We start from the raw sequence: 21,965 nt of genomic DNA on the forward strand, positions 1-21,965 counted from the left end.
TTTATACCTATAACCTTTTTTCTTAATCCTACCCGGCTGTATCCAAATCTGAAGTTTGTACTACCACTCCCCAGACACTTAAATTAGACAGCAATTGCACCCTGTAGCACAAAACGACATGAAAAACGAACGATAAAAAATGTGATCGACAAGCTGCATCAGTATGAGGTGAGAACCGTGTCTCATTACTTTCATATTGGAAATGAACTGCTGAACTAAAACTGCATCGAGCTGCATTTGGATTTATCTCAAAAAGATGTAGGATAAGTATCAGGATAACAGATGACAGATGAACTAATAACTTACAATCTAATGCAAAGGTAATTGTTACTCATTTCCGTGGTGGTATGCTTGAAATGTTTACGTTAATTTTAAACCATTAGAATAGAAATACAATAGCTCTTGTTACAACAAGTACTCAGGGGGGCGTCCTTATCAATAAAATTAAATAAAACTGAATAAATTAAAAAGTTGAAAGCTAAAATAAGCTATATTTAGCCTGCACTGCCAATAAATGGCCTTGAAGTCATCTTCCTTATTTATACTCTATTTTCATTGTCATCGGAGCTTTCTGCCATCACATCGTCATCATAGCTGTTGAAAACTCGAATGAAGAAGACACACTTTTCTTTTTTGAGCGATGCTAATCGGATACAATTAACAGATTGTTTTCTTCTTAATGGAAATTTGTTTTTGATCGTGTTTCATAAGCAATCTGCGCCTCTATTCTCATCTTCTTGTACTTAGTTTTGCTTGCCAGAAATTGTTTTCTGAAGACATTCTACTATCACTTCAAAATCAAAAATAACCAAGAAATATATTTAAACAAACAAAACAGCATTACAGGATTAAAATAAAATTTACATTGAAAATTTTTTTAAAAAAATAGCATTTTTTCTTATGATACCTAATTGTTCGTAAATTATTATCCACTTGAAAGTGAAAAACCCCGTTCCTAGTTTTTTTTCACTTTTCTAGGAGTTTTGCATAACTTACAAAAATGATTTAATTTTTAACCTACGTACTTACTCAAAAGTTCTGTAAAATACCCTAAAAACTAAACAAAAATTGAAAACTGTTTCCTCATTTCCAAATAGGTAAATATACTTAATGTGTTATATGTAGATAAGATCAATATTATTACCTATCATGAAAAATAATATTTATTTCAAACCTTTTTTTTAAATTTTTAATGTACATGCCTATTTGAATTATAAAATTTGAAACCTCGTGCTTTAAAGTAATAGTTTAAGTCAGGGATCCAAAAAGTTTTACTATAGCTAGTCTTTTGAGGTTCTCCTACATAAAAAATGGGAGACTAAAAATATTTAACAATATGCTTAAAAAATCTATGAGAAAATACGAAAATTTTGTACTTACCTATTCCTGCATTTTAGTACAGGAACGTTGTCCTGTACACGGCAATTCTTCCATCCGATGAAGATATATTCCTTGTTCATCAGAGGAGTCCATTGGTTAGGCTTGAGTTCTACAAACGCTAGCTTCTCACCAGAACTAGGCCTTTTATAAGGTGCAAAGTTTACTTGGATTGGTTCCTTGCCCGTAATCTCCTCAACTGCTGGTCTGACATGTAGCTTCATCACTTCCTGCCGAACGCCATGTATAATTGACTGCGGGTTTATCTTGTTTAGTACCTTGGTGACCAAATCATCACCTCCAATTTTCTTGACAAATTCCTCTGCTTGTTGCTTTGAGGACAACTCAACATCAACCATCGCTTTCCCGGAGATCTTGAGCGCAAATCCGGTGCGTTGTTAGCAGCTATGGAACGGATCGCGGTGTCCATAGGATCTTTCAAATTGGAACGAATTCGGCTTCATACTACTTCCATGTACGATTTCGGTAAAGCTTCCATTTCAGCCGTGAAAATCTCAATCTCAATGCAATTAGCGTGATAGTTGACGTCTTGAGATTTCAAACGATTGTTATCGCGTAATTTTCTCCATCTAGACAGAAGCTCGGTTTCTTCTAGATCGTCGTTAGCATTTTGAAAAGTATCATCGCTGATATTATCGTTAGCGTCATCAAATTCGTCATTCTCGAGCAAAGAACAATTCGATGATTTCGGTGAACTTTTCGGAGTTGATTTGGTCAAAGATTTCTGCGTAACAAACGATGGCTTCGATGTAGAAGGTGCACTTTTCTTCAAGTTCAAAGTTGTTGTAGTGCTTTTAGTATCCTTCTCATCGCTTATTTTGGTATCAGTATCGTTATCAATCGGATCTAGCAAATCTCGATTGATCGGTAAGGTAACTCGTTGGTTGCAATCTCAAAGTTTCTGGTTGAAGGTGACATCTTTCAAAATAACAATGTCACGTTTCGCTGGTATGTATAAACTCGATATTCTAGTCTTGAGACAACTTGGTAGGTGACATGCCCAACAAACACCTAAAAAGATGAAAAAAATTATTTTCATGAAAGCAAGATGTCTGTAACCATACTTCGACACTTACGCCAGTATTGAATTTGGTACTCGAGAAGGTGGATGGCTCCCTTCAGTCAGTGCTCTTCGTTAGGGGTCTACACACTATTGCGATGGGTTTAGGTTCGTTGTAAAACTAAACAAGTCCACGGTCGCCGCGTTTCAGCGTCTCCTCAAATCAGGATTGGCCATGTAGACGTAAAACAGATGACTGTATGCAGCCTCGATGCTCTTCAGTTGCCCTGGAACATTGAAATGCGGTAATTATTAACACCCCGAATGTAGTGCAGTATGTTTACCTACTTATTTATTTTTTATTACTTATTAATTGTTATTTAGGTAGCATTCTAATTTCTACATCGAGGAATTCTATTCATTAAAAAATCACAATTATGTATTTCTGCTCCCAACCCTCAAAGTGATGACCTCTGATGAGAAAATAATTCCCTATTTTTTATTTTTTCCATTTTTGAAAAACTCAAACCTCTTTTGTATATCTTTTGGGAAATGAACGAATTGTGTGAAAGAAGAGACATTGTACTAGCTAGCGTGGAACACACTTCATATTTAGTTGATTCCAGTTTCTCCACTTCGGATTTAATTTTATTCCAACGTTAATCGGATGCAGTTATCGTAAATCCAACTCCATTTCGCCATATGTGGAAATCGTATACTGCATGCACCATGGATTTTTTAGGCCGCGGTGCGTGCGTGCCCTCCCAACGTTCTAAAATTTTAAGAAATCTAACTTCAAAGCAAAATTTTTTTAATTCAAAAATTTCAAGTTCCAACACTTTAAAGTCTCTTTTGAGTAAAATGAATTCTCATCAGGATATTAACCCTATCCCTAGAAAATGAACTCGGTCCCGATTCATATGTATTTTACATTAAATTCCATGCTACTAATATTTTAGGGGGTCAGCTTGGTTTTCAATGGAGGGGGCTTAAATCGTCATGAGAGTCTGTGTTACTCAAAACAGACCTTATAGAGGTAACGGAACTTGAAATTTTAAAAATTTTAAATTTTACTGTGAATTTGTATTTTATACAATTTTTTTGAAAATGGAAAAAATTAAAAATAGGGAATTATTTTTTCACCAGAGGTCACCACTTTGTGAGTTGGGAGTGAGGAAAATCCCAACTTCGAAAATAAGGACCACCCTAATAAACACATATGTATTTCACTTGAGGAATTTTTGACCATATTTCAATTTTTTTAATGGAGACTCTCAAAATTTACAGTTGTCTCAATCATTTCAGCAAAGGAATTTCCATAAAAAATTCAGCATGATTGAATTGAGAAACCCATAACCGAAAATAATCTAAGCCCCTTCCGAAGTGAAAGATTTACGAACGCGTTTGAGAAACTTCTATACGAACCACGTAACGGAATTATTTTCGAAAAATCAGAATAATCGTGTTTAATATTTAATCCGAAATTGACTGAATAAAGACCGTTTTCATGCTCGAGAATTCCAGCGAAAATATTACTTACAAAACCTGGAACGAGCAGAAGTAAGAAGTCACAGATTTGCTGGAGAGGTTGCCTACGTGTCACTCCTAAGGAGGAAAATTATGCGACATAGGCTACGTCGTTTCCCAGACAAACACTTTGTAATGGCACTGCAGTGTTACCAAGTTGGAAAATATAGTGATTTCAGAAAAATCATAAAAAATTTAAAAATGACCTGGGAAGAAAATGTAAGGGCTCTTGAAATAGTAGTAACCAAGGTGAACAAAAAAGGTTATATGGATCAACTTCGTACATTGCAGTAGTAATAAGAAATTTTATTTTTTTATAAAATTCATAAATTTGAAAAATCTCAAAATTTTGTTTTCGAAATGAAATTCCTCATTCCTGCGGCAAACCTTTTTTGTTCATCTTGGTAACTACTATTTTTAAATACCTTCAATTTTCTTGTCTAGGTCACTTTTGAATTTTTTATGATTTTTTTGAAATTTTGATATTTTCAAACTTGGTAAATCCGTGATTGCCACTTCTGACCGTTCCCGATGTTTCCATTAAATTAGTAATGATTTCAGTTGGGTCGTTCTCAAGTTTTGTTGAAAAAGTAAACATTCATCTCACCATGTCTCCAGCATTTACTGACCCATTGGATTGAGAAAAATACCTTTGGCTCATTTTGTTGATGAAATATTCCAAAATTTTGTCGACAGAATCGGAATTATCAAAATGTCGAGAGGAGAATATACCCCCATATTCCGGCCCCTTCACCCCACAAAGTCGCCTCTAAGTATAAGTAATCATTTATTTGAAACATTTATCACATCATATTCTTAATTCCAATAATATAATCAAATAGTTAACAAAAAGTGAAAATATTTGTAGCGTAAAAAAAGTAGTGTATAAGTAATTAAGTAATTATAGGTGGAAAATTAAAAAAAAATACCATCTTTCTCACACATTCTTATAGTGAAGAAATAATAAGAAGTAAGAAATAAGCCTTCCAGGCTTGGAGACTAATGATAAGATGTACCAATGTATATCAATGTTAGATATACTTTCCTAACCCACCAAGGCTAGGACTGGGGCACCCTCCCCATTCGTCAAAAAAATACCTAATTTGATTTTCAACCCTCGTGATTTTTAATTTTGTTCACAATCAATACGATGATAGTTGCCATTACAGATGACATAGCTTAATGAGTAATTTTGAGAAGATTGTGAAATAAAATGTACATAAAGTAAATGGAAAAATAATTCGAAAATAAAACAATGATTACATAAACAATGAATACCTATTTATGCATCTCATAATGTTTCTTGTGATTGCGATATGTACGAAGACTAGAATACATTGAATTATCTCTGAGATGTTGAGCGATTGAAATGATAAAGATGTCACAGTGGATACAAGGTGTCTACCAAGTCATCAAAAAGTCATCCTTTTGACCAAGAATTCGACGATGATTTGTTGAAAACGCAGAAATTATTGTTAAAATATTGAATTGATTTCCCAGTTACTGAAAATCACTGATAAATTTAAAATTACTTACTTTATTTGAACAAGCTTATCAGAAAACAATATTGATCTAAAGAAATTACTTTTGCAATGGCAAGTGAATCGTTCGCGAACGACTGAATCGTTTCGAAAAATGAATCATTCGCGAACGAAATATTCGAACGATCGGATGAGGAAAAGTTGTGGAATGAAAGAATCGCTCTTGGGAAAAAAAAACAAACGAATCGTTCGCAAACGACCAACTCATTTTGGAGAAGAATCACTCACGAACGTTGGACTCATTTTCAAAACAATTCATTCGCAGACGAAATACGTATTTGAAACATCGTATCAGAAAATTTTTACAAATGAAAAAATTATTCTCCAAATAACAAGTGAATCGTTCGCGAACGACTGAATCATTTCGATAAATGAATCATTCGCGAACGAAATACTCGAGTTGTTTGACTGGCCGGGAATAATAGTCTTCAAATGAAAGGATCAATAATAATTCCTGAAATAACAAGTGAATCGTTCGCGAACGACTGAATCATTTCGAAAAATGAATCATTCGTGAACGAAATACTGGAGTTGTTTGATTGACCTGGAATAGTTTTCAAATGAAAGGAAGAAAGGATCAACAATAATTCCTAAAACAACAAATGAATCATTTGCGAATGATTGAATCATTCCGAAAATGAATCATTCGTGAATGGAATACCTCGAGTTATTATTTTATTCAAAATTGGCTGCAAATAACCGAATCATTCTTGAAATCACTAGCGAATCACTAGTGAACGAAAAACTCGGTCTATTTGGTTGGAAAAAGTTGTGAATACTGAATCATATGAATCATTGGCGAACGAAATATTTTGGCAATTTGCTTTGAAAAGACTGCAATTCTTAATTTATCACTTGTGGATTGTTCGTGAACGACTGAAACACTTCGAAAAATGAATCATTAGCGAATGGAAAACTTGGTTCCCATCAAGTGAACCTTTCACCAACAAAATATGAGTCATTTGTGAACGAAATATATGAGCGATTTGATTGGGAAGAGAATCTTTCGCGAACGACGGAATATTGAAATTTTTCAGCATTGAAATCACCGAAAATTAGCAAAACGTAATTGAAAAATAAACAAAATTTGTAAAAAAAAAAACATGAAAAAGTACGAAAATTTGAAAAAAAAACCATTCAAATCATCGTGAAAAAAAATTACTTACAAAAACCGTGAAATTATCATCAAAATAAGTACTTGCGATGTTGGTTAACGTAGAATATTTGGGGAAAATTCTTGAAAAATCACCCGCCAAAAATTGAACTTTGAATATGCGTAATTTTTTTCAAGTCGTCCAGAAATAAAAATTTGATCACCCTTTTTCATTTTCTCGAATTACGCAGTAGACACTTTTGGCTAAAAATAAATGGGCATAAAAAATGACACCGATGAATTTAGAAAGATTAATGATGAGCTGAAGCGTGAGCCGACGCCGAAGACGACGAGCTGATGATTTTCAACAGATTAGGAATCAGGTGTATCTTAGCTTCAGTATTGAATTTCGACAACGAAGCAATCAAATTGAAAATGATACCGGACAAAGTAGACGAATGATGCGGATGCGGTCCCGGAACAAATGGATCAATGTGTTCGCTGAAAGCTCCAGGAGGAACACCTTCCAAATACTCGGGTTCGTGATGATGCGGTCCGGAAGCTTTAGCAGCCACGTGAATCGTCTTGATAGCTGAAAGAGGCCCTATAATGGCGAGTAACTGGAGCAAGGCAGCTTTGGCGAACGATAGTTTATGAATGATGGGCTCAGTCAGGGCACCACTTTCTAGAGCTTCGCCGTAGTGTTTGAGCTTATGTCCTGCTACGTCTGTGATCACGTGACCGACGAGATCGTGGATTACGTGAGGTTTATCGTAATGCCCGTGGACGAAAACCTTACTGGAGGCGGTGGGTGGAAATTGTTTCGGTGTTGAGAAGAAATTGGACGGTAAAGAGCTGGGTTTCTGTTGACCTGGGTAGGGAAAAGATAACAGGCTTGGAGCTGGACTCGTCGAGTAATCTTCGTAGCTGAAATCTGGAGTGAATGTTTGTGGACGTTTGCTACTCTCTGGTGGGAATAAGTATTCGCTATTGCTGTATTCTTTTTTCACTTTGTTGCTGGCGGAATCTTGTATCTTGTAACCGATGCTGAATTTGGGAGACGAGTCGCCGTTTAGATTCTGTTTTATTACGTAACCTGGTGGAGGCGTTGATGATACAGTCGTGAAAGAGTTATACTGGTAAGGCGAAGGTGCCAAGTGTGCGAATCTTGTTAGGCAAAGTAAAACTGCTAGTTCCTGTAACACAGAAAATAATATCCTTATGAAAAAAACGGCAACAAAAAAGACCAATAATTATATGTTATCGACTTTGACGTGCTGCTAAAGCACGTCTTACCTTCGATACTCATCATCTGACTAGCAATAGCGGATCTAAGAAAACAAGCTTACGCTGCAAAATGCCTCAGAAAGACCTATTTTGCAAATTATGATTTTTAATTCCCCCCTCCCGTTCATCGATTGGCATCGTCCCAAATGACCATTTAATCGAATTAATTTTTCTCGAACCTTTTTTTTTTTTCGTGAATTCTCGAAACTGATTTATAGAATTGATGCGTCACGAAAGACCACTAAATTTTTCCTAAAAACTTGACTTCTAAAAAAATTTTTTTTCCAATTTTGGTTTTAAAAAAACTGAACTACGTCATTCCATGTCAACTCAACCAAAAAAAGGCGATTTTGAAAGTCATGTCTTTCGATTTCGCTCAATTTTTTTTTTACAATATATACCCAACCAGTAAGTAAGAACCCCGCAATTAGTTTGGTCCCAGCCCCCTCAGGGAGAGGGTGGGATGCTTCCATTATTTTCACATTGTCTCGAACTACTAAACTTCAGCAGCCCATTCCTCCAAAACTATGATACTTTGAACAAAACTGATTTCACAGTTCGAAAGGGCATTGCATTTAGAACTTTTTAAGTGTTTTGAAATTTGAAAATGGCGCTGTAAGTGGGAGCTACTATTTATAATTTTGAAAAAATTTCCATAGATGTACCTTTTGATGTTTTTTTGAAATATTCAAGTTTCGAGATGGGATCTCTCAATGGAGAGGGGAGCACCACCACCCCCAATTTTTGGTGAAACTTTCGAAAGAAAACCTGGGGCATGTGATATATCGAATTCTATGTTTTAGGTGACGCTGAATACGAATATGACGTCAGATTTTTGATTGGACCCCATCCACGGCCCTCAACAATTTTTTTGGACTTTTACCTATTGGGGGAGGTTCTGGGGGCCATGGGTGAAGTCGATTCGAAGAACTAAGGCAATATTCGTGTTCGGCGATATCGAAAACATGCTATTTCATGTGTCACACGAATGTAACCATTTTATTGACGGGTCAACCTCTTTGGGGAGACGCTGGGAGCAGTGGACGGGTCCAAGCAAAAATCTGACGTCATACGTGTTCAGCGTCACCAAAAACATACTATTCCATGTGTCACGCGAACAAAACACTTTTTTGAATTTTTACCCCCTTTGGGGAGGTGCTGGGGGCCATGGATGGGGTCCTATCAAAAATCTGACATCATATTCGTGTTCAGCGTCACCAAAAACGTAGAATTCGATGTATCACATGCCCCAGATTTTCTTTCGAATGTTTCGCCCAAAATTGGGGGTGGGGGTGCTCCCCCTCCATTGAGAGATCTCATCTCAAAACTTGAATATTTCAAAAAAGCATCGGAAGGTTCATCTATGGAAATTTTTTCAAAATTTTAAATGGTAGCTCCCACTTACAGCGTCATTTTGACATTTAAACTTTCAATTTTAAAGTTCAACTTTCAACTTTTGAAAATTTTAAAACACTCAATTTTGATCAAAGTATCATAGTTTTGGAGGAACGGGCTGCTGAAGTTGAGTAGCTCGAGACAATGTGAAAATAATGGAAGCCCTCACCTACCCGCCCCCTGAGGGGACAGGGACCAAACTGATTGCGGAGTTCTTACTTACTGGGTGGGTATATATTGAAAAAAAAATTTGAGTGAAATCGAAAGACATGACTCAAAACGTTGGATTGAATGACCCAACTTTCAGAAATTGTTGTCATGAAAGGAATTTTCCCTACAAATTTGATGAAGAAGTGGTATTTTTTTTGCAATTTTGGCAAACAAAAAGTAGAAATTCAGACAAATTTTGAAGAGAAAAAAACAAGTCGTTCTAGAATTGTTGGCAACAAAACTAGCCTTAATTTTATAAAAAAAAGTACAACTTTTTTGAAAATTTGTACCAAAAAAGTCAACATTTTTTGGAAATTTTTATCAACTGTCAATTTTTTACAATTCTTACAAAAATGCCAATTTTTAAAGTCATATGTAAAAGCAAGAATTTCGCTTTTTTGTCAATTTTGACAAAAAATGGGTCTTTTTTAAAATATTTACTAAAAAGTACCTAAGTATCTTGAAAATTTGACTTGGAAGAAGAGGTAATTTGCAATTTCGATAAAACGCGTTTTTTGTGGCAATTTTCAACATAATGAGTCCTCTTTACAAGTTGTATAATTTTTTTTAATTTTGGCAAAAAGGGAAGATTTTTGACAATTTTTATCAACGAAAAAAAATTGTCATTAAATTTTGAAGAAAAAAAAACTTTACTTACTTTTGGAAAAAGGCGACAGAAATGCAGGATTTTGATGGGAAGCTTTATTTTTTTGGCGAATTTCATCAGAAAGTTTGTCCTTTTTACCCTATTTTCCCAAAAGTACAATTTGTAACAATTTGGGTGAAAAACGTGACTTTTTTAAAAGATAAAAACCGACTTTATTTTGTGATTTTTACGAAAAAAAAACACATTTTTTTGCAACAATAATGCGTTTGTAAAAATTTTTGATTTTTGTAAAAATACGAAGTTTTTTGCAATTTTGGGGAAAATATTATTTTTTGGAAATTTTTAGTTTTCTTGTCAAATTTGTCCTTTTTACAGTCTTTTCAAAAAGTAGGACAATTTTCTGCAATTTTGACCAAAAAACAAAACAACCGATTTTTGCGACAGAAAAACAAAGCTGTCTGGAAATTTTGGCCCAAAAAGTTTTTCTGCAATTTTGCACAAAAAAATACGAAAACAGAACCTGCCGAATATTTTGATAAGAAACAGACACGTTCCTCAATTTTGACATCAGGTAGAGTTTTTTGGTAATTTTGATATAATTCCGCTTTTTTTGCAATTTTGACTCAAAAGACAAATTTTTGTCTACAAAAAAAAAGAGAATTTCTGGAAATTTTGATCAAGAAAAGTTTGTTCTCGGAAATTTTGGAAAAAACACGCCTTTTGAGCATTTTGAAGAGAATGTACAGGCTTCTTTTACGGTTTGGCAACAAAGTAAGATTTCTTGATGATTCTCATGTAAAACACGTTTTTTTTTTTTGGAATTTTGTATTTCTGACAAGAAAAAAACAAATTGTTTTCTTGCGACTATAAACATGACTGCCTGGAAAATCAAATAAAGGATTTTTTTGCTATTTTGGCAAAAAACTGCACTTTTTTGGCAATTTAGAGAAGACTGAATTAGTCATTTTGATAATTCGGACTGCAAACAGATTGTCCTTGCCTCCTTGACAACGTTTCATCACTTTTTGACGATTTTGGTCCTTAAATACTTGACAAAAAAATCGAAATTTCTTCTGCTTGGGACCCTCAAAGTGGTGACCTCTAGAGAGAAAATAATTCACTATTTTTTATTTTTTCCATTTTTGAAAAACTCGAGCTGCGGTAGGCCCCTCAATTTTTAAAAATTTGAAAAAATCCAACTTCAAAACAAATTTTTGAAATTCAAAAATTTCAAGTTTCAACACTTGAAAAGTCTCTTTTGAGTAAAATGAACTCTCATCAGGATATTAACCTCATCTTTAGAAAACCAAGTCGGTCCTCTAGAATAGCCGAAATTCGTATGTATTTTACATTAAATTTCAGCTATTTTAGGGGGTTAACTTGGTTTTCAATGAGGAGGGGGGGCTTAAATCATCATGAGAGTTTATTTTACTCAAAACAGACTTTTTAGAGATAATAGAACTTGAAATTTTGAAATTTTAAAATTTTGCGTTGAATTTGTATTCTTATAAAATTTTTGAAAATTGAGGGTAAATCCCACCGCAGCCCGAATTTTTCAAAAATGGAATAATGAAAAATAGGGAATAATTATTTTCTCACCAGAGGTCAGCACTTCAGGGGTTGGGAGGGAGGAAAATCGCAACTTCGAGAATAAGGACCATCCTAAATATTGTTAAGTGATCATGCCATCAAGAGTTGTTGAAGAAACATTAAAAAAAATATCTAAAGCATTAAAGCAGTGAATAAACAAAAGGCAAATGCAAAAATTCTCTTGCAATAAGTGAACAGCTGGCTTGCTTCAATTTTTCACAACATATGCATCTGCATTCCAATTTTGCGTGCTTCTCAGGCACATACTGAAATATTATTTTTTCGGCAATTTCATAAATTTTAATGATTTTCTTGAGTGTTTTTAAACGTTTTTCAACCCTTTTTTGTGAATTTTTTTGGGTAATTCGTACTTAGGTTTCTTTGAAATTTCAGCTGTTTTTCTTAAGCGTTTTTAGATCTTTTTTTTTTTTTTTTTTTTTAAAGAATTCGAAGCCTTCTTAAAACTTGATTCAGTACCCTTTTTCAGTAATGAATGAAAACATCAAATATAGGTACTCAATCATTAATGGAAGCCCATTTTATAAAGTAAGTCCATTATTCATAGAAGCCCACCCGACCACTCTTCGTTTTGTCTCGAGTAAGTCTGCCTCCACTGACGAGTCCTTTTTTGCATACACAGTAATGTACACATTGAAATTTATTAGTGTCTGGCAATTGCACCACGTGCTGTATGAAAATGAGTAATCCAATCCGGTTACATTTAAATACACGCGCTACAATCATCCGCAATTCAAACCACTAACCGGTTAATCATTATATTATTAAGTGTTGTACAAACGTTTGTTAGGTAATAAAAAGACGCGCGATCGAGATCGAAAATGCATTCTCGAGTGGTACCTGTTATTGCTCCAGTTAAATACGCACTCGTAAATAATTACTCTCGTATACGAGTATGTACGAGTATAATATACGCTGGAGTGAGAGAACAAGTTCTGCCGAGTTTTACGTATCACCTATTGTTAAGAAACTAAAATGTTAATTTCGAAAAGACGAGTATATTATCACGAAACAGTCATACTCTTTATGCTCAAGTTTTGAATGAACCTGACTAAGTATTCTGGGGACTCAATAGGTATTATGGTAATGATGAAAAATCAAACTTTTTTTCAGGGTAAAAAAGGCATAATTTTGATTTTTGAGCAAAAACTTATTTACAATATTTCAACTCAAAAGGTTTGAAACGGTTATAAGTATATTTGATTCAAAAAATATAGAAAAGTGCCAAGCAAGTTCAGTTGGGTCGAAAGTCGCATTATACTCGTAAATGCTCATTCTCCATGGAAATCAATTTTCTAAAAATGTGTCATTACTTTGATTTTTGAACCAAGAAGCAGAAAAATCGTCATATTTTATATTGAAAAATTGCTATTAAGAAACACGATTTTGGTTGAAAACAGTTTAAAATACATGTGTTATAAAAATTTCTAAGAGTAGTCCGGACCTTAGCGGGGGAGGGGGGGTCAAGTTTTTCCCTGAACCCCGATTTTCTGGAGAGCTGGAAAAATGACGAGCCTGAAGTAGGAATAATTGATGAATTGTAAGGAAATTTTTACTCACTGAAAGGAAAAAATTGATTAAAAACTGCAGATGATTGAATTTTTTTCCAACTGTGAAATTCAATCTGAATGGGAGAGGGGGGTGGGCGAAATGTCATTTGCTCTAAGCCATTTTTAGCTCTCAGGTCTACGAATTGTGGTAACACTTTTTTGTAATTTTTATTCGAATCCATCAGAACTGTTTCTTAGGGTCATGTTTGATTAAATTGAAAATTTCTGAAGCAATGAAAGTCATAAATTTTTGAGTTTTGTTTAAAAATGTCACTACATACCCATTCACGAGTACCATAACCAGGTGCATAAAATCAAACCAACATGTGCATTGTGCATCTACACTATTGAAAAAATGTAAAAATTATTAAATAAAATGGAAAAAACCGTGTGAATGAAAAATATATCTATTTATACTCGATAATCATTAAAGATATCACCACCAACACCACAATCATCACAATTCACCACAATACTTTACGAATACTAGCACGAAAACTAACGAAAAAAAAAAAATGAAAATTCAACATACTAACCTTATACATTTTGGTACTGTATAGTGTATACGTTTGCTCGAATTAAAACAATAAGATTATCGATTCGATTGACCGAACATTAATGAAAAAGAAAATTTGAATATTTCGCTTTTATATGCGTTTAATTATTACAACAGCCGAGTGAACGTGTTAATTCGACTGGTTACTCGTTTACAGTGTTTTCATTTTTCAAAGTTACATCAGTTTAAGCGATAAGTTTACTTTTATCTTTCATAATCCGGTAATGATTAATTGGCGATTAATTTGCAGATTTTAATCAACCGTTGACATTGATGTTTAAACTTTAAACCAACAGATGACATGTGTTGTGTGAGGAAATGCAGTTGTAATTTGGTACATATTTGACCAGTGTTGTGATTTTGAGCTTTGTTCGAAAGAATATGGTTGACACTTTTTGAACCGAATTCCCATTTGAAAATTTCCTTACGCTGCCAACCTTGAAATTTTCTATCAAAAAAACTGCCTTTTTCCTCATCATTGACACACGGTTTCCAGTGATTGACAGTGCCTGTATTTCTCAATTTTTTGGTGTTGGCCAAAGCCAAAATGATCAAAAAATTGGTACAACTGTATTTCAAAATATTCGTCAAGTTTCAGAAATGGTACCTTGGCGATTTTTTGCGATGATTAAGGAAGTGTAAACCTCGAAAAGGAACATTTGGAGCTGAAATTAGGAGCTAAAAATGCAACAAAAAATCTTAAACTTCAAAAAAAGCTCAGAGCTGCTGAAAAAATTGCAAAAAATTATAGAAAACTTGCGAGAAATCACAAACATTTTTTTTATATACAATCAAAAATTTTATAAGAAAATGTCGAGAAAATTTGAAAAATGTAATAAACAGAAACATCTACAAAAAAAATGCAAAAGTGTTTTTTTTTTTTAAAAATGAAAAAAAGGTTGGAAATGTTTTAAACAGGTTCCAAACTTGCGAAAAAAACGATCAATGAGAAAAGGCTGAAAAAACATCGTGAAAAGTTGAGAACTCAATATAGAAAAAAATAACTAAAAAAGCTAAAAAATAATCGTGAAATGTTTCAAACTTATGAAGATCGCGAAGGTGGTAAAAAAGGATTGCAAAAAGTTAAAAACTTGATTTTCGAAAAAAAATTCAAAAAATTTGAAAAAATTTGAGGAGATTTGACAACTTGGTGGAAAAACGTGGCCAAAAAAGCTAAAAAAAACCAAAATCACTTGAAAGATGAAAAAAAATCAATAATAATATGCAAATTTAATATCAATACACATGTATTAGTACAGCATAGTACATATGAGAAGAAACATTCACAGTCGAGAAATTTTCGAGTACTTTTCTCTTCTCTGTTAATTGCCAGTGTAAGGAAACTCCTTCCAAAAATGACAAACGCCTTTTTTGTCAGTTATGTAATTCATGACATTATTTTCCGCCTGTCCTTTACCATAAATGTAATACCCCTTATCTTTTTCCCATGCGCAAACGATTATATTGGCTTTTTTTTCCGTTGTACCTCCACCGCAGTTTTTTTCAACTTTAACAGGTGTGTCTTGGCATTCTGGATAACCCTTCACGAAGGGTCCTACTTCGGGTTCCCCGTTAACCAATGCAACAATCGCACTGCAAAACTTTTCCATACTTTTTTTGCATCCGCAATATTTTGTGGGATCTGTCCTGGAAAAAATCATGAGATTGTTCTGTATCAGATAGGTTGGTTCTACTGATAAATGAGCCTGCGCAGGTTCATTTCATATTTCTCGTTAAGATTTTTCATTTTTTGTGGCGAATGGGCCTAACAAATTCAAATATGAAGTTCAGAACTTGAAATTAAAATAAATCGAAAATATCACCTTGTTCGAGTATCATTGTTTCTTATTGAGTACCGTAAACTGGGGTAACATTGAAGGATTTTTCAGAATTTTTCATGTTTAGAGGTATGAATGGCGGAGGTAGGGGAAATGTGTGTGGTGCTTTTGATAAAGCTATGTCAGCACTACGTTTTGGCGTTTACAGAAGTTGTCTACCTTTTTCCTGTCAGGCGCAAAAGCCAAAAGAAGTGCCCTTCAAAGTTACCCAGCGTTTGGGGTAACTTTGAAGGCCCCTTGAAATGTGCTTCGCTCAAGGTCAAAAATGATCAAAAACATGAATATTCACTTCTTAGTCACTTTATACACGTCAAGCACCTACAAAATGATCCATATTCACAATTGAATTTATGAAAGAGTGCTCCAAAATGAAAATTTGAAATTTTTCTAGTTTTCTGGCGTTTTTTATGCATTTTAGCCAATTTGACCGAATTTTATGATTTTTCAATGATTTTAGAGCTGTTTTTCAAGTTTTCACATCATTTTTAACAAATTTTCAAGCATTCTCATGCATTTTTAGCCAATTTTACTGAAATTTCATGATTTTTTTTGTAGCCTTCAAAGTTACCCCAGTTTGAATATTATTTTTTTACTCCTCAGAGAAGAACTTTGGCACATGAACAAATGCGCTAATTTGTAGTCAGGAGGTGTACCAACACATCTATAATGTCACTTGATTCATTATTTGAAAATTCAAAATTCCAGACACCAAGCTTTTCACATTAATTAAAATTAATTAAAACACCACTTTTTTTTACTTGCTTTTTTATTGGTGTTGGAACCACTAGTTGAAAATGATAAAATAGGAAAAATAACTGCCAAAGTGTACTCTATTCATTCCCGGTGTCAGAATTGCTCCATTCTTCATAGTTCCACCCCCATGGAGCATAATGTGATGAAAAACCGCACCCTTCAATGTTACCCCGCGATTTCAATGTTACCCCAGTTTACGGTAATCGAATTTTTTGCAATTTTTTTTTTTTAGAAGAAGTGAATAGTAAAACGAACGGGAATTATTTTCCCGTCATCTAGAGACACTTTATGATAATTTGAGACCATTTTTTTTTTTTTTGTTATCGAAGTACTTGGCTTATTCCGCAAAATTGTAATTTTCCACCTCCCACCCATCAAAGTTGTTACCTTGGGTGAGAAAATAATTCCATATTTTTCGTTTCCCCTCCTATTCGCAAAAAAGTGGTGCCGGTAGGTATTCCCCCCTCACCAGGTTGGAAAAATGACAAAAATTGCGAAAAAATTCCAATTCATCAAAATCCTTCCTTTCGTTATCAGAGCTTTCCTAAATAATCCTCCTTTTCAAGGAAAACTTTGTCGGGTCCTTGAAACAATAAAAAATAACAATAAATTAAAATCCGGGAAACCTTTTGACAGTATCGAATTCTTTCCATTTCAAGAAAAAAAACATCGTTGGACCCCCAAATCATGTTGACTCTCTTGTATGGAGCCCCCCTAATTAGGAGGAAAATAGAAAAAGATATTCGTGTGTATAGAAATTTTTTGAAAAATTGTAAATGGGAAAAAATCTTTTTAAAAAAGTACATTTTGAAGAAAGCTCTCTCTTGGTCCTCCAAATGATGTTGACCTCCTTGTGTTAATTCCCCGAAGCTTAAAAAAATCAATCAAGATGTGAAGTTGGAGTCTTAAGGTACAAATTACTTGAAAATTTTTCATCTCTGAGCAGAATACTTCTAAACAGGCCTTTTTTCAGTTCTTCTTTAAGAGCACGCTAATTCTCAAAAATTTGAGTGCATACCTAATTGATTTATTTTTGAAAAGAACTCGAGTGTGGCTGGTACATTGGTCAGGTTAGTTACGTATCTTACCCTTTAAATTGAGCGAATTGCTCTTCAGTTATTTTTAGCTCACCCAATGCGCATAGAAAAATGCACGATAGCATCAGACATATGCCGATAAGTTTCACTGCCATCTTGAATACGCGTAATAAAATCAAATTCGAATTTCACAGAGAATAGCTTCGAATGATCACTTTATGACTTTAATCGATTTTCACGTCAAAAATGTTTTCAAAAGACTACGATCAAGCTCACTGGTTTTATTTCATTTTACAATCATTTTAACATCATATTTCATAGCTTATATGAGAAAAAATTTAGAGTAAACGCGTATTGCACTGGCCTCATGTTTTCATTACACTTAAAACTGTCAATTGTCATAAATAAATTCACATAATGGTAAATGAAATCGTTCCAATGAGTATACAATTATTCGATTACGCAGATAAAAATTCCTCGTATGTTTATTTGATAAACAATTTTTACATAATATTTGTCACTTTGACTAGGGCAGTTGAATATTGTACCTATCATTGCGATGGTGTACCTATCGAGTATTGAAAATGGGTAATGGTGAATTGAATCGACAAACCAAGCTTTTCCAAGGTCAATGTCAATACACGAATCGTAAATTTATTTTCAATGAAGCAAAAAAACAGGTCAAAATATGTATATACTTGATCAATAAGTTTTCATAAAACCATTTCCAGTAAATTTGGCAAGTTAAAATTGGGGTATGAAGTGAAGTTTAGCTTTGGAACTTCCTTTTAGTTGATAATTTTTGGGGAAAAAAAGGACTTTCAAGAGCTCATACTAAAATTATGTGTCAAATTTTCACAGATGACTTTTTGACATTTATTGTAATGTAACACTTCTAAAAACTTTGAAAAAATTGTTCAAAATCTCTATCAATGAGGTTTGGTTTTTAGGTTGAAAGCAAAATACACATCCATGACTCGAAACTTTCCTTGCAGAGGAGACTTCACCTCTACATATTATGTAGGTGTTGGCAAACATTGTTGGGAGGACTTTTTTCTTTTCAAGGGGACTCCAGTCCCAACATCCCATGGGCGGGGCAAGTTCATTTAGGTATATACGAGTACAATTATCTTTTACGCTAAGGTTTCTAAAATAATTACTCTACTCAAAACAAACTTATTTGATATGCTATACACAATAAAGGAATATCTTAGTAACCCATAAACTAGTCATGGAAAAGTACAGTTAGTGCTTAAACCTGACTAGAACTCCATCACCTTCAGGAACTACGCTGGGGCCAGGCACTTCTGCTCTCTTGCCATGTAAAGGTCTGGCCTTGGAGGCTTATTCACCCTTGTGACAGGGCCTTCAAGTGCATACCTTTGTTCTTCCCTCCATAACTGTTTGACTGTTTAGTGTTTATCTCATATATCTCAAGTGCGACCGGATGTCACTGGGGTTTAGAGGTAACTTAGGTCTACTGTCTGCAAATTTGATGCATTCTATCAATATATTCTCTGCTGTCTTGGTGGGATGTCTGCATCTACTGTAAGGGCTAACTTTTCTTTCTATCAAGTCAAGGAGTTTGCTAAAGCACCCCTTTCTGCTGAGGCCTTGGGCAGCCCAGAAGTCTAAATCTTGGTCTATGTTCACATTCTTTCTTTCTGCAACAGAGACAAAAAGTTTCCTTATCCATAGTCCGTGCTGTGGCTTCAACCACATTTTGTTCCATCTGTTCAAGGCTCAATCCTGGATTATAGTAACAGCCTCATGCAACTCTTCTTCCTGGAGATATGGGATTCTTTTACAAGCAAGCCACTTCAAAGCTCTAGCTTCTATGCTGATTTCCAATGGCAAGGAGTCAGCTATTATGGCTGCAGTCAAATAACTTGTTCCCCTATTGGCAATGTTTCTGGCTATTTGGAGGTGAAGTTTCCTTAGCTCGTCCACTACATACTTACTTCAAGTTGAGATTATGTACAAGTAAGCTTCTTGCATATGTAATTATAGCATTCACAGTTGCATGGAGCATAATTCGTCTTGCCTAAGAGGAGTAGCCATAAGTGTTGTGGCACACTGCAATCAGGATCGGGATGTTGCACCTCTTGGCCTTCTTTATGCTGTGCATTATATGCTCCTTCCACCAAAATCTATCATCTATTATAACTCCTAGATAGATGATGTTCCTTCTTCTTTGGACTAAGGTGTCTCCGACAGTGATTGTGTCGCAGAGGCTTGCTGCCTTCTGATTGTGGGTCTCCCTCTGTCGATTACTATAAATTCGGTTTTCCCTGCATTCAGCTGTAGATTGTTGGAAGGACAGAGGAAAGGTTTTTCTTATAAAAAGAACTATCTAGAAGTATTCTGCTCAGAGATGAAAAATTTTCAAATAATTTCTGTCTACATACAGACATTAATTTTTTATTTTTTTGATATGTAACTTTTTCAAAATAGTCTTGAGATTTTACTTCGTTGAAATTGTGAAAACATGATTTTAACGTTTTTTCAAAGGGCGAAATCTCAGAATTTGACACAAAATAGCCCAATTTTGATAGTTACAGAAAAAATCAAATGAAAAATTTTCGATTATTTGCCAAAGTTTGTTTTGAACGTAAAATCTTCACATTATTTGAAAAAATATGCATGAACGCCTTTCTAGGGTGCCTAAAGTGGAGAGGCTCCAAATGGAAGGTTCAATCGCAAGTTTCCAGTTTTCGGGTGTTCTCAAAATATCGAAATTACGAAATATTGAAAAATTGGATTTATATATTGACGAAAGAAAATTTAAAATTTTCATGTCTCCGGACCTAATTCTAGTGCACGATTTTTTTTTTTAATATATCAAGATGAGAGTATTGGTACTATTTCTGGATTTTTTTCAATTTTTTCTTCCAGATGGGCCATCTTTAAAACGGCAAAAATGAGCGAATAACTGTTCAAATTTATGTACTTGAAGGATAAAAAAAGATCAATAACTATGCAGCTTTAATATATCAATAAGTATAAGTGCAGCATAGTAGGTATATGAGATGAAACATTTACAGTCGAGAAATTTTCGAGTCGCAGTTTTTACTTTTCTCTTCTTTGTTAATTGCCAGTGTATGGAAACTGCGTCCAAAAAAGACAAACGCCTTTATCGTCAACTTCATAATTCATCACATTATTTTCCGTCTGCCCTTTACCATAAGTGTAAAACCCGTTATCTTTTTCCCATCCGCAAACAATTACATTGGTTTTTTTCGTTGTACTTCCGCCGCAGTTTTTTTCTAATTTAACGTTTGTGTCTTGGCATTCTGGATAACCCTTTTTGAACGGTCCTTCTGGAGGTTTCTGGACTCCTAACTTTACAATCGCAGTACAAAACTTTTCCATACTTTTTTGGCATCCGCAATATTTCGTGGGATCTGTGCTAAAAAAAAAAACAAAATCAAAAACACTGTTCAGTATCAGGTAGGTTGGTTTTACTGATAAAGAAGCTTGCGTCGAACGGTTCATTTCATATTTTTCGTTAAAATTTTGAATTTTTTGAGGCAAATGGGCCAAACAAATTTAAATATGAAGTTCAGCACTTGAAATTGAAAACAAAATTGAAAATGCCTCCTTTTTCGAGTATCACTGTTTCTGATTGAATAATCAAATTTTTACAATTTTTTGCATTTTTTTTTTACCAAAAGTGGTTAGTACGAGTGAAATGAACGGAATTATTTTTCCCTCATCGAAAGTCACTTAATGATACTTTAGGACCATTTTTTTTGTCATCAAAATTGGTGGCTTACTCCGGCAAAGTTGAAATTTTCCACTTACCACTCATCAAAGTTGTTACCATTGGTGAGAAAATAATTCCCTATTTTTGATTTCTCCCTATCTGCAAAAAAAGGGCCAGGTTGAAAAAATGAAAAAAACGACAAAAAATTCCAATTCATCAAAATCCTTCCTTTTGGCGTCAGAGTTTTCCTAAATACCTAACCCCCTTTTTAAAGGAAACATTCTCGGGTCCTTCAAACCATAAAAAATGACAGTAAATCAAAATTCGCGGAAACCTTTTGAAAGTATCGCATTCCCTCCTTTTCAAGAAAAAAACTTCGTTGGACCCACAAATTATGTTGACTCTCTTGTATGGAGCCCCCCCCCCCCGAGTTTGGAAAAAAAATAGAAAAATTGTAATAGACAAAATCTTTCTAAATAAGCACATTTTGAAGAAAAACTCTTCCTTGGTCCTCCAAATGATGTTGGCCCCCTTGTATGAAGGCCCCAAAGTTTTAAAAAAATCAATAAAGATGTAAAGTTGGTGTCTTTAGGTACAAGTTACTTGAAAATTTTTCATCTCTGTGCCAAACACTTCTATAAACAGACCCTTTTTCAATTTTTTGTAAGGGGCACGCTAATTTTCGAAAATGTCAAGTCCATAATTAAGATATTTTTGAGATGAACTCGAGTATGGTAGGTACATCGGTTAGATATTATCTTACCCTTTAAATTGAGCGAATTGCGCTTCAGTTATTTTTAGTTCACCCAATGCGCATAAAAAAATGCATGATAACGTCAAAAATACGCCGATAAGTTTC

At 34.3% G+C, this 21,965-nt stretch overlaps 1 protein-coding gene across 1 annotated transcript; it reads right to left on the reverse strand.

Moving 5' to 3' along the window:
- Positions 1-4,695: 4,695 nt before the first annotated feature.
- Positions 4,696-14,110, reverse strand: LOC135834877 (uncharacterized). Its single transcript, XM_065348854.1, has 2 exons — positions 13,753-14,110; positions 4,696-7,755 (listed from the first exon to the last, which is right to left on the reverse strand). The coding sequence occupies exons 1-2, from the start codon at positions 13,759-13,761 to the stop codon at positions 6,871-6,873; spliced, it is 894 nt and encodes a 297-aa protein (XP_065204926.1). The 5' UTR covers positions 13,762-14,110; the 3' UTR covers positions 4,696-6,870.
- Between the last annotated feature and the right edge of the window lie 7,855 nt (positions 14,111-21,965).

The sequence above is a fragment of the Planococcus citri genome, chromosome 2, assembly GCF_950023065.1.
Source record: "Planococcus citri chromosome 2, ihPlaCitr1.1, whole genome shotgun sequence".
Lineage (NCBI taxonomy): Eukaryota > Metazoa > Arthropoda > Insecta > Hemiptera > Pseudococcidae > Planococcus > Planococcus citri.